The 13,560-nt window shown below is 37.7% G+C and overlaps 1 protein-coding gene across 4 annotated transcripts in view; it reads left to right on the top strand.

Moving 5' to 3' along the window:
* Window positions 1-353: 353 nt before the first annotated feature.
* D2hgdh (D-2-hydroxyglutaric acid dehydrogenase) overlaps window positions 354-13,560 on the top strand; it is a 61,446-nt gene continuing 48,239 nt past the window's right edge. For 2 of the 4 annotated variants that reach the window (XM_067150076.2, XM_067150079.2), the window contains exons 1-3: window positions 354-485; window positions 6,924-7,193; window positions 7,890-8,087. In XM_067150076.2, coding sequence (XP_067006177.2) covers window positions 6,935-7,193; window positions 7,890-8,087 — 457 coding nt within the window. In that variant the 5' untranslated portion in view covers window positions 354-485; window positions 6,924-6,934. The other 2 variants (XM_067150077.2, XM_067150078.2) reach the window with 2 other exon arrangements.

The raw sequence follows: 13,560 nt of genomic DNA, 5'->3' as shown, positions 1-13,560 counted from the left end.
TTTAAGTTGCAAAATGAAAATAAGATCATGCTAGATTAATGATCCTCTATATGAATGAATTTTGGCAAATTTTAAGAGACAAACATACTTTCAAGCAAAAAATAAACAAAAACAATCGACCAAGAGCCGTACGGGCTGCAAACTGCCACTACAATTATTAAAAGAAATACGTTAAATAGAGATTCAAGCGCGTGTAGCCAACAAAAGAACATCAGACTGAATGCTCCAAATGACTACTATGACGTCATACGGTAGCCATCTAGCGAGGAGACAGTCTGTAACTTTCAAAGTCTGTTCATAGAGCGCGACATAACACAAGCTGCTGTGCAGCAATGTTTACAGCTGATCTCCGTAACACATACGTCACGATTATGATTAAGTAATCATGTGCAATGTGTGGAGCTTCAATCACTCCGGTCCTTTACATCGGTAGATGAGATATGTGACTGCATAGCAACAAGCAACTAAAGATATCAGTTACTTCTGTAAGTATTTCGAAACATTTTTATAAGTCGACTCAGTATAAGATTGTTTCTTATTCCAAAAATACATCCTTTTCAATAGGAGGAAAACCTCACAGTAGTAGGAGTGGTAAGAAAACACAGCATAGTTTCACATGTCTAAAGACTTTTGAAAATATTAATAAACTCAAGTGTTCCAAATGGCCATATAACGCAGCAAGTCTCTTTAAAACTATAGTCATTTGATTTATTGTACGTATTTACTTACGAACATTCCTCTGCAACGGATTAGTTCACGGATTTAAATATAACGATATTTTACATAAAAGCATTTAAATAATGACTGATAAGATCCCTAATTTGGAGTTATCAAGAAGGGGTCTCTCTATTCTTCATTTATTTGACTGACGTCAAGTATTATGCAAAGTGGAGTAAAAGTTTAGCAGAATTTGCATGGTCTCGAGTTTATGTCTTCATGATTCTTTAAAAGTAATCTGTATAATCTGTAATCAATAACGCCAATGACACAAGTTTTTCACTGGCTTAGGAGAAACAAATTTAAGAACAGTTTTTAATATAGCATAATGATCTTAGACTAATTTCGAATGCCTTTGTGTTAAAGAGTACTGTGTTTTCCGGCTCAACATTCACATAATTTCATAAAATGCCACTGACTGATCAAAATACAAATTCAATTACCCTCGTTTAGAAAACGGCTGAGAGTTCATATCAATAAAGGAAAGTAGGTAGGTAACAAACAGGCTACTTTCAGTTAGTCTTCCAACCATTTCTTTCCAAGGAGAAAATGTTCTAGTATACTATACTTCTCATCAAGAATAATTTGTGCTTTCTTGGCTGGTTTCATTCTCATGAACTTTCCTCACTTTTCCCCAGAATGGAGAGAGATGGCTGCAGTTTACCACCTCTAAATAATAATAATAATAATAATAATAATAATAATAATAATAATAATAATAATAATAATAATAATAATAATGCATCTATAGAACAGACAGAGGATATTAATGATAATATGATTATATACCAGTTTATACAGGGTTTACAGGAGTAGCTGAATTGTGTGATCTCATATTTAGTCATAAATTTACTTAAAATAAACAACGGAGTTAAATAAAAGGCAGGTGAGGTATAAAACACGTGGTAATGAACAGACAAATGTTTTATTTCTGGGTATGAAAGAGCACACTTAAATAGGGCACTCTAGTGCAAATTGGAGTAGTTGTTGGAAGGTTGCAAATAGGTATAAACTGCAGAGGAACATGATACATTGCTGGCTTAGTGGTAAAACTGATAAAGTTCATTTAAAAAACAAAGAGTGTTTATTCATGCAAGCAAACCACACGGAGGTTATCTTACACCTTACACCTTACCTTACACCTTAATCTGGAACAGTCTCAAAATGACTGAGTTGAGATGATTCTTTGATTAAGAGGTAAAACCGACTATATTAACTGGTCAGTTTTACTTTATTATGATACCACAAAATAATGAAGTAACAGCGACCAAGTCCTACATAGCCAGTTTTACCACTTGATGGTGTCAGTTGATTGTACACTAGAAGGTGCGTGTATCTGCTTGTAGCTAGCAAAATTACCTAAACCAGTTGACTGCACAAATTGTGTGTACAAATGCATGAGAGAACGACCCAATTTAACGGGGAATGTAGAGGAAACATTTGTCACACATACCACAACCTATCATATTTGGGACAAAACAATATTTTACTTCAACTTGTAAGACGTTCTTATGTTGAACGGAGGCTGATAAGAACGAAGACAGAGAATGAAAGGTACTTCTTTAAGTCACGGGCCTGTTAATACTACAGTACTGGGCGTTGTGGATACAGCAAATTTCTTAGTAGAGGACAAAGGAGAATCACCAAATAAAACCCAAATAGATGTTAGTAAGAAAATCAAGGACCACACACAATCATTTCCAACGCAAGAAAGCAGTTACTGTAGGAAGACAACCAAAAGAAAGTACCTCGATGCAAAATTATCCATTTCCTAATTATATGAGTTGTTTAAAACCAAATGTGTGGACCATAACTTTAAATGCACTCATCCTTTGCCCGTATATCACCAGCTATTTTCCACATACTACAACTTGTCCTTCTTTAAGCCAAAAAAGACCTGTGTTTACTTTGTATGAATGATCAAAGTGTGTGTGTGTGTGAAAAAAGGAGAGTCCAAAATAAGAATGCCAGGAAAAGGAAAGTAAAGTGCAAGATAAAGAAAAAGACATTTGAATGATCCAGAATTTGAGTGCCACCCCACCTTTGATTTGGAAAATGTTCTTCAGATACCCCGTTTAGAAGTATAACTGTACTGCAGTCGCAAACTTTCAGCTATCAAATCTCACTATCTGTTAAGCAGCTCGTCGAAAGAAAAGCTGCTTTGCATGGACTGAAATTATGGTCAAAGGGACAGTTCTGAAATAGGTAAAGATTTACTCAACTGGTTGGAAATCACACGAGCAACAACTGAAGAAGTTTCATTGTTCTCAGACATCTCCAGTGGACAAAAAAGAAACCCCATTTATTGCCAGCCTTATTTTTGTTTGTAACTGAGTATGGTTTCAGTGTACGGGATCCTCATCAGGATTACTTGATTCCAGAAATGGAAAAATTCCAAAGAAAGGCAGCTTCATTTGTTCTGGGTGATTTCCAACGAAAGAATAGCGTTACGAAAATCTTGCCAAGTTTGGGTGGAAGACTTAGGAGAAAGGAGATGAGTTACTTGAATAAGTGGTATGTTCCGAGCTGTCAGTGGAGAGATGGCGTGGAATAACATTAGCAGACGAATAAGTTCGAGTGGTGTTTGTTTAAAAGTAGGAAAGACCACAATATGAAGATAAAGTTGGAATTCAAAGGAACAAATTGGGGAAAATATTTGTTTTATACCATTTCACTCAGTGTGAGTAAAATTATTTATGACCTAGATTATAGCGACTTATTTTCCGACTTTGCATACCAATTTTTATTAAATTCTCTTCAGCAGTTTTCTCGTGATGCATGTACATACAGACAGATAGGCAGACAGAAATTACGAAAAATTAAAAAGTGCATATCCTTGTTACTGTGGACATGACTGATACAGAAGTACCATCCTTTTTAAATTCTGAACAATGTACAGACGAAACTCATACTGTATAGGCCTTCCATTTGAAAGTATTGGAACATAAGTTTAAGGAGAAAGGACACTCACACATGGAAGTTGATTCCATGGACAGTGCCACAGAATAAAAATATACCTGATGCAAGACTGACTAAACATTTTCCAGCTTGCTAGATCCTGAAGAAATTCTAACAAAAGTGGCAAGTAGTACATTACCAAAAAATTGAGTTACAAAGACTTCCAAGATCTGAAAGACTTACTAAAGAGTACCATGCAAAAAACAACCTGTGACGAAATGGATTACCAGTGAAGTGGTAGAAAATAGTGATAATGAGATATAAAAAGGAAGAAAAGGGTGTCATTCTCTCCCACTAAGATTACTGTGGTGAATACAGGGAATTGAACGTGTTTGGAAGAGCGAGACCTTACAGATTGGCTAAGCAGCAAGCAGCAGTACATAAAACACTTGCAATTCCTCAAGAAAAACGGAAGATCTCCTGAAATTATATAGCAAAAATGTGATACTTGAAGAGTACCATCACCTCTTATCAAACATTACTATACTCCGACAAGAAGAAGTGTAGAAATCCAGTGCATCAGATTTGGATTAACAAAGTAACAAGGATTATCTTTGGTCATTTACAAACTGCTTCTAACAGTTCTCTAGTATTGTAAACTGATGTATTGTTTCCCCATATCTGTTAAAACAATGTTCGTGTTGTTTCTTGCAATATAACATTGAGTATCGGAGGAAATAAAAGGGCATACAATTTGGTATTCAATTATTCCTTTCCATAAAATGGTAAATGTGTCCAAGTCTCACGATCACTGTTAACTTCCAGCACCTGAATTAAAATAAACAAAACTGAGAGTAAAAGTAAATTAACAGAATTTAGAAAGTTGAATAATCCTTGATTTATAGTGAACATTTCATTTTTAAACTGGTGTAGTGTAAAATTAACAAATGTGGATTTGGTCACTTTTACTTCTAAGCCAATGATATATGGTGATGGGGAATAATCTCAGAAGTGTATAAAACGCACTGATTATGAATATGTTCACTTGTCCTTTTGCCTCACTGGTTTAGGGACATATGGGCCTATTTCCCAACAAACAGTATAGACATTGCAAGATTTGCAATAAATATAACCTTATTGTGACAAGTAAAGTCTAGTATGATGCTGAATTTTGATTCAAGATAAGGGTATTATTTTACCATATTTGTATTTCATGTTACAATTTGATTTGTACGGATATTCTTTTATCTATGCAGGGGATTGTCACTTGCCCGGTTGCCAGTGCTACAAGCTTGTCTCCTGCCAAGCACTTTGCCATAATGCGTTTCTCGGCACCATAATTTCCCCTCCTTTGCAGTCTGCTGAGAGCTTTATCAGCGTAAGGTTCAGTTTAGTCATGTGTTCACATGTTTAGTGCTCAGTGTGTTGTTCCAATGCCATTTTCATTACATGAGCGTGTGTGTGTGTACATACCTTCATGGAGTACAGGAAATCTTTTGCGAAAGCACACTATGACTCAATGCTGGCTGCATTACGGCAAAGTGTTTAGAGGGAGACAGTGCTCTCAGTACAAGCAACTGGGTGAGTGACGATATATATATACTGAATATACAGAAGAATGTCCCTATATAATACGGAAATAAGAATGCTAAATTTACAATACAAATGGCTAAATATTTAGTTTCTTATGATCCTTATTGGTTTGGCTCAGATTCCTGATACATTTTTGTCCTGAACTTCAGTCAAATTAAACCAATTTCTAGTTTTTGTGAACGTGATGATATGATTTTTATTCGTCATATAACCTATACCGGTATGTATAATTTACTATACGGTATTTGATTAGTAAATCACATGTGAAAGAAATATGGTATAAAAGCATATTTTTAGTCATATTATAATAGTGTTAGCCATTCTCCAGGTATTATTCACATGTATTTTGTCAATAATGCAAAATGATTTTGTTTGTGTTTGGTCAGTTTGAATTTCCTTTCCTTGTAGTTATAGGCCTATGTAGTTTGAAAGTAACAGGTTTTGTGGGCAGTAAGTTATCAAAATAGATAGCCAATCAAGTTATGTGGCGAGTTTGCTTCTGGTCTTCTAAGCAAACTTAAGACAATACGTAATTTCTTTTGCATCATATTTCTTAGTTTTAATATCTATAAGTGCATCAGATTTGGATTAACAAAGTAACCAGTGCTGTTAACAAGGATTACCTTTGGCCATTTAGAAACTGCTTCTACAGTTCTCTAGTATTGTAAACTGATGTATTGTTTTCCCATATCTGTTAAAACAATGTTCGTGTTGTTTCTTGCATTATAACATTGAGTATCTGAGGAAATAAAAGGGCATGTAATTTGGTATTCAATTATTCCTTTCTTCTTGTCAGAGTCTAGTAATGTTTGATAGAGGTGATTGTACTCTTCCAAGTATCACATTTTTGCTATATAATTAGAGAGATCCTCCTTTTTTTCTTGAGGAAATTGCAAGTGGTTTTATGTACTGCTGCTTGCTACATAGCCAATCTGTAAGGTCTCCCTCTTCCAAACACATTCAGTTCCCTGTATTCACCACAGTAATCATAGCTAGAGAGACTGACACCCTTTCTTTCCTTTTTATATCTCATTATCACTATGACAAATGAAATGTTCACTATAAATCAAGGATTATTCAAGACTTTCTAAATTTTGTTAATTTACTTCTACTCTCAGTTTTGTTTATTTTAAGTCAGGTGCTGGAAGTTAACAGTGATTATGGGACTTGGCACAATATCTATTAGAATATCTATTGGACGAAACAAGGGAATTGATCAACACTGTAGAAAAGAGGAAAATCAAAATCCTTGGCCACACACTTCGACATAACACATTCCTCATGACTATACTGGAAGGAAAAGTTCTGGGTAAGAAGGGAAGAGGAAGGCCGAGGAAGAAGTATCTGGATTCCGTGATGGACAGGCTTAATTTGAAAAAATATGTTGATATGAAATGCTCAGCAGAGGAGAGACAAATGTGGTTGCAGCGACAAGGCCTTTGGGATATGAATTAATGAAGTGCATGCATATTTCCAGAGTTTTTAGGCCATAGAAATCCAAGTCCTATTTATCAGTACAGTGATTTAGAATAATACAGTATTAAAATTCTTGTTTTTGATGGAGTTGTTTCGGAAGAAGCACTGCTTGAAATTTGTCACAAAGGTTCTTTTTCAAGCTTTTCTAATTCTATGAAATACTTTCCACACATCACAGCAACTTAGGTTCAAGGAAATATTCCCCCAAAATTCTGATGAAGTATATTCTTTACTGTTAGCAGGTACCAGGATGCTTCGCCAAGTATGTTATAAAGTCCTGGAGAAGGTGCCAGTTCCTATCCGAACACTCCACACTGGATCATTATGGAGGTCAAGTCACCAAGTAGAGTTAACTTCAGTGCGTTACCCAGATGTCAAGAGAGGGAATTATGCAGTACTGAGTGACCAACATGTTCAATATTTTGAAAACATCCTGGGTAAAGATCGAGTGATCACAGATGAGTCTGAAGTTCAGTCTTACAATGTGGACTGGATGAAAATGGTAAGAGGTATGTTGTAAACGTTAATGTTATGTCCAAATTACTCATTTTTACTTTGTACTTACACACACACACTCAGGTGAGTGTAACTGGATTATTTTGAGGAAACAGTGCTGATTATAACCTGATTAGCCTATCATACAACATTTTGTAAACCAGAGAGGCTATTAGCTATCAAATTGTAGCAAACAACTGCTGAAAGATTAAAGTAGCCGAGCAAAATGGGGGAGTCTGATCATGATCTTTCTTTATCCTCTTATTTTCCACTTCCTCTGCATTTAGTTACTTCTACAGAACTTATATCACATAAACCAAGACTGAAGAACTGGACTTATTCAAAATAGACAAAACTGATCCAAGGTACATACAGCCCATTAATAGCCTTGGCCTGTTAAGATGACTGCTGCCCAGCCACATGGCCTGCAGATACTGGAGTGCCATGCGGTCAGCATGACAACATCCTCAGCTAAATTGCTTGGTTTTTGTGACCGGGTCCACTGCCTTTCACATCAGACAGCTACTCAGTTGGACTTACGAGGCTGATTGAACCCCATTTCAGCCTTCAGTCCAGAAAGAACACTTTCAACTATAATATACAATATTGTGATTTCCCAGCCTTGAAGTGGAATGAGTTTCTCATCAGTACTGAACCAAATAACTTTAGTTTCTGAATAAAATATGTCTGAATTTCTTTCTTTTTGACAGGTGCAAGTAAAGTAGTACTCAAACCAAAAAGTACAGAAGAAGTATCAGCCATTCTCAAGTACTGTAATGATCAGACTCTGGCTGTGTGTCCACAAGGTGGTAATACTGGATTAGTGGGAGGAAGTGTACCAGTGTTTGATGAGGTCATCATATCAACCACCCTAATGAACAACATTATCAGTCTTGATGAGTTCTCAGGTAACTTATATTTAGTTATCTCCAGCCTTCCTTAAAAAGTTTCATACATTTATAAAAAGAATGTGAGTAGTCTGTAACTTTTATCATTATTGACTACCTGCCTGAATTACTGGACTTAAGATCTAATATCAGTAGATAATTACAAAAATAATGTTATTAGTTTTTACGTCCCACTAACTATGTTTTAAGTTTTCGGAGAAGTCTTGGAGAAGTTCTTTTACATGCCAGTAGATCTACCGACAAAAAGCGGACGTATTTCGAGTACTTTCAAATATCACTGGACTAAGCCAGGATCAAATCTGCCACGTGGGGGTCAGAAGGCCATCAATCGTTTGAGCCACTCAGCCTGGTGCAGCATCAGTAGAAACAATACTTCTGACATTACGGTCTTTGTCCTCTATAATGAAGCTAGAGTTAGATAGATACTTGTCCAGATCAAAATCTTAACAGGCAAGACTGGTAACATAGGCTACCACCAAAATCTTTACATTTCATGTCAGTCAGGCACCAATGTAATGTAGTTCAGATGAAAGTGTTCAATTAAGTTACATCATGATGGCATTCAAAATTGCAATTTCTCCAATCTTTTCTTATCTAACAATTTAGGTGGCACAACTGGTTAGGCACTTGTCCTTTGTTACTATATTTATAGGATAAAATAGTGGTAAAGTCAATCGGGATTTAGAGGTTCATAAATTTGAGAGTAATTTACTGATTTCTAATTTACTGATACAGTAATGCATTTCTTTCAGACCATTTTGAAGGATGTTAAACTACCAGCACCATCCTTCTCATTTTAAACAGAGTAAGTTATCAAATTGTCTGTGCCTTTCTCTCATACAAGGTGTCAGTAAACAAGAGGTAGCCGACACACACTGAAGTTCATCCATACAAAAAACCAGCAACTGAAACAATTTAATTAAACAAAGACAAGAATAACAACATTAAAGAAAGTCCAGTGAGTCTACCGACACAAGGCTGACTTATTTGAGCACCTTCAAATACCACCAGACTAAGCCAGGATCGAACCTGCTAAGTTTGGGGTCAGAAGGCCAGTTCATCAACTGTCCGAGCCATTCAGCCTAGTGGAATATGATTATTTTAGTATGGAGTATCTACATTAAAAAAATTTGTACATTAACTAGCTGATAAATTTTTCAGTATTTCACTGTATGAAACCAATCAAATTAATTTTTTTTTTTCGCTATTTGCTTTACGTCGCACCAACACAGATATGTCTTACGGCGACGATGGGATAGGAAAGGCCTAGGAATTGAAAGGAAGCGGCCGTGGCCTTCATTAAGGTACAGCCCCGGCATTAACCTGGTGTGAAAATGGGAAACCATGGAAAACCATCTTCAGGGCTGCTGACAGTGGGGCTCGAACCCACTATCACCCAATTACTGGATACTGGATGTAGGATGCTAAATGGATACTGGCTGCACTTAAGAGACTGCAGCTATCAAGCTCGGTAATGAAATTTTTAGTCAGAAGTAATTGTGCTTAAATAATCAATCTCAATGCCAGCATGCTCCGCAATGACAGTACTACGGGTGTGGTATTGGTCATGTAGAATTACACCACTGATTGATGCTTCATGGCATAGTGAGGTAACAACTACATTATTAGGCATGTCAGTGTACAATAAATTTACAAGTACCTAATTTCTTTTATGGATCGAGTATCTTATTGATACAATATATAACTTGTGAAAGAGGAATGCAAAAAGCATTTAGTGATGAGAGATGGGTTGGGGAAGATAAGTAATCTGAATGCATTGTTAACCTAATTGTGGGTCAAGACAAATCAAGGGGCCGATGACCTTCGATGTTAGGCCCCTTAAAACAACAAGCATCATCATCATCATCAGCAAGACAAATCAAGCCAAAAATGCTGATCAGGACAAATGTAACAATGTTCATACAGATTATAATGGCAAACTTCAAACCTTGGCTGTTCTCTCTGTGCGCACTCTTTCTTGCATGTGTTTTTATTCTACGTCTTGATTAAGGATGTGCCATTTCACTTTTGAGGCTCTCAATTATTGTTGCTTCTACACTGTAGTTTCTTGAACGTTTCTATTACCAAAACAAAATTATATCTAATTCTATTTGGAGAGTAAGGTGACATCTCCTTAATCATATCACAGCCTTTGTTCCAGATTTAATAACGGTAAAGATGCTAAAAGACCCTTCTTCTAAATAAAACTAACACAAGTTAGTACAGGTTTTGAGACAGGGACAGGGGATACATCAGAACAAACTTCTGTTTTTCTATTTGCTTTACGTCGCACCGGCGTCTTATGACGACGATGGGAGAGGAAAGGCCTAGGAATAGGAAGGAAATGGTCATGGTCTTAAGTAAAGTACAGTCCCAGCATTTGCCTGGTGTGAAAATAGGAAACCACGGAAAACCATATTCAGGGCTGCCAACAGTGGGATTCAAACCCACTATCTCCCGGATGCGAGCTCACAGCTGCGCGCCCCTAACCACACAGCCTACTCGCCCGGTAACAAACTTTTTAATTAGTATATAAACAATAAGCATAATTGTGTGTAGAAGAATAACAGAAATGGATCAGAAGATTAATATAAATGATAAAAGCCACCAGCTGAATCTAATTAGATGCTTGAATAGTATAACCTTGATGCCAGTTGCTACTTGAGATAACAGGTCTAAAACTTATCTGATATGCAAACAAGAACCTGTCCACGATTTATATGCTTGTAACACCTTATCTTGAAGTGTCAGGAGATTGAAAAATGGGTACACTTTTTTCATTTCCATTCCTTTGGTAATTAAATCCAATTAGGATTATTAATGCAATGCATAATCTTGGCTAAGGTTTCTGTTGGAAGATCATGCCATGATCTTAATAAATAAGATATTCACCATGCAATTAAAATCCTTAAACATTCTTTATATATCTTGTGAATGGTGAAATATAATGGGAAGGCAGGGATGAAATGGCTTCATAGAGTATTAAGATTAGCATGGAATGGTTTTTTTTTTTTTTGTTTTTTTTTGCTAGGGGCTTTACGTCGCACCGATACAGATAGGTCTTATGGCGATGATGGGATAGGAAAGGCCTAGGAGTTGGAAGGAAGCGGCCGTGGCTTTAATTAAGGTACAGCCCCAGCATTTGCCTGGTGTGAAAATCGGAAACCACGGAAAACCATTTTCAGGGCTGCCGATAGTGGGATTCGAACCTACTATCTCCCGGATGCAAGCTCACAGCCACGCGCCTCTACGTGCACGGCCAACTCACCTGGTAGCATGGAATGTTAGTGAGGTACCTTGTGATTGGACAAAAGTAGTAATTGCACCCCTCTATCAGCAAGGGAACAGGAAGGATTGCAGCAACTATCAAGGTATTCCACTGGTATTTTGGGAGGATGCGATCGTGTTTGAGGGTAAGCTGGATGAAAACTGTGTGGTTTCGGACTGCAGAGGAGCTGTCAGGATCAGGTCAGATTTTCAGTGTGTGTCAGGTAATTGAAAAATGCTATGAGAGGTATAGTTAGTTATGTTTATGTTTCATAGATCTAAAGAAGGCATATGACAGAGTACTGAGGGAAAAGATGTAAGCCATTCTGTGGGACTGTGGGATTAATGGGAGATTATTAAAAGCAATCAAAGGTATTTATTTTACAGTTGGGCTGCAGTGAGAATTGATGGTGGAATGAGTTCTTGGTCCAAGGTACTTACAGGGATTAGACAAGGTTGTAATCACTCACCTTTGGTGTTCACATGGATCATGCCCACCTGGTGGCCATGATCATTAAGGTGTTGAAGTCTATATGGTCTGACACTGTCGTTAGCCGGTTCCGAGTCCCACTGGTTGAAAAAATTTTCACCATCAGAATGTTGGCTGGCAGGATAGAGGAGGTGGTGCTATACAATTTCTAATCACTAGACTGTGTGCCGAAAGCCTGAATTAAATTCCAAAACCTCTCCGTGGTGCTCATATGGAGTGAGGGCATGTGACGCTGTTGATGGTGATTCATCCGTCGGATGGGGGCGTAAAGCTCTGAGCAGAGTCCCTTTGTTTTATTCAACAGGAGTAGGTTACGTGCCAACACTGAGTTTCACCCTCCTGCTACCTCATCATCATCGTCATCATTATCATCATCATCATCATCATCATCATGACACATCCAGACACGCAGGTCGCTTATGGCCGTCAAACAGAAAGACCTGCACCAAGTGAGCCAACACGTCCTTGGACATTCCCGGCACTAAAAGCCATATGATGTATGTTGTATGTTGGGTATTCAGCCCAAAGGCTGGTTTGATCCTCTTCAGCTCCACCAACAGCTGTCATAAATAGCCTAGGCATTACTGAAGAGGCGTACTAGGGAAATGAGGAGTGAGGTAGTTTCCCGTTGCTTTCCTCACCGAGCCAGCCGTTGCTGTTACATATCAGTCTGCCAAGCCCACTGAAATGCATGCACCAACCGACCCTATGAGCGATATTTTCATACCATTCATAGCAGGGACTGGCTGCATAAGGAATGGTATTACTAGCATCATTCATACCTCAGTCACTTTCATATTGTCAAAGCCAAGGATGAGACTGAGACAGGTCAATGAAAGTAACAAATTTGATATAGCCCATACCAGAAGACATAGTGCACTGTAAACACTACATCTCGCCAGCAAAGGCATAGCCATATGATAAATAAATAAAATACATGGATCATCTACTAAAAGGTATAAAGTGGCAGGGAAGGATTCAATTAGGTGGAAATGTAGTATGCCGACAACTTGGTCTTCATGGCAGATTATGCTGAAAACCTGCAGTCTTGAACTTGAAAATAGGTGCAATGAGTGAGATATGAAAATTAGCTTTTCCAAGACTAAAGAGATGTCGGTAGGTAAGAAACCTAAGAGAATTAAATGCCAGGTTGGGAATACAAAGCTCGAACAAGTAGATCATTTCAGGTATTTAGGATGTGTATTCTCGCCGTAGCCGTGTTGAAACACCGGATCCCGTGAGATCTCCGAAGTTAAGCAACATTGGGCGTGGTCAGGAGTTGGATGGGTTACCACGCGCTGTTGGTGGGGGTAAGGGAATGGAGGAGTGGAAAGGAACTGGCCACCCTACCGCACGTAAACTCCGGCTCAGGAACACCTCTGCGGAGGTTCGGACCTGCCTTCGGGCAGAATAACCCTTACCTTACCTATTCTCGCAGGATGGTAGTATAGTAAGTGTTATTGAATGAAGGTGTGGCCAAGCTAATGCAGTGAGCTCGCAGTTCCGATCAAGAGTATTCTGTAAGAAAGAAGTCAGCTCCAAGATGAAACAAACAATCTTTACATAGGTCTGTTTTCATACCAACTTTGCTTAACGGGAGTGAAAGCTGAGTTGACACAGGATATCTTTAATAATTTACAAACAGATGGGAACAATGTATGGATTGGAATGAGATAAAGGCTAACTCAGGAATTAACTCAACTGATGAGGCTGTAC

Source organism: Anabrus simplex, chromosome 6, assembly GCF_040414725.1.
Source record: "Anabrus simplex isolate iqAnaSimp1 chromosome 6, ASM4041472v1, whole genome shotgun sequence".
Lineage (NCBI taxonomy): Eukaryota > Metazoa > Arthropoda > Insecta > Orthoptera > Tettigoniidae > Anabrus > Anabrus simplex.
Note: the sequence above shows the minus strand (reverse complement) of the source record. Positions and strands in the feature narration are given on the sequence as shown.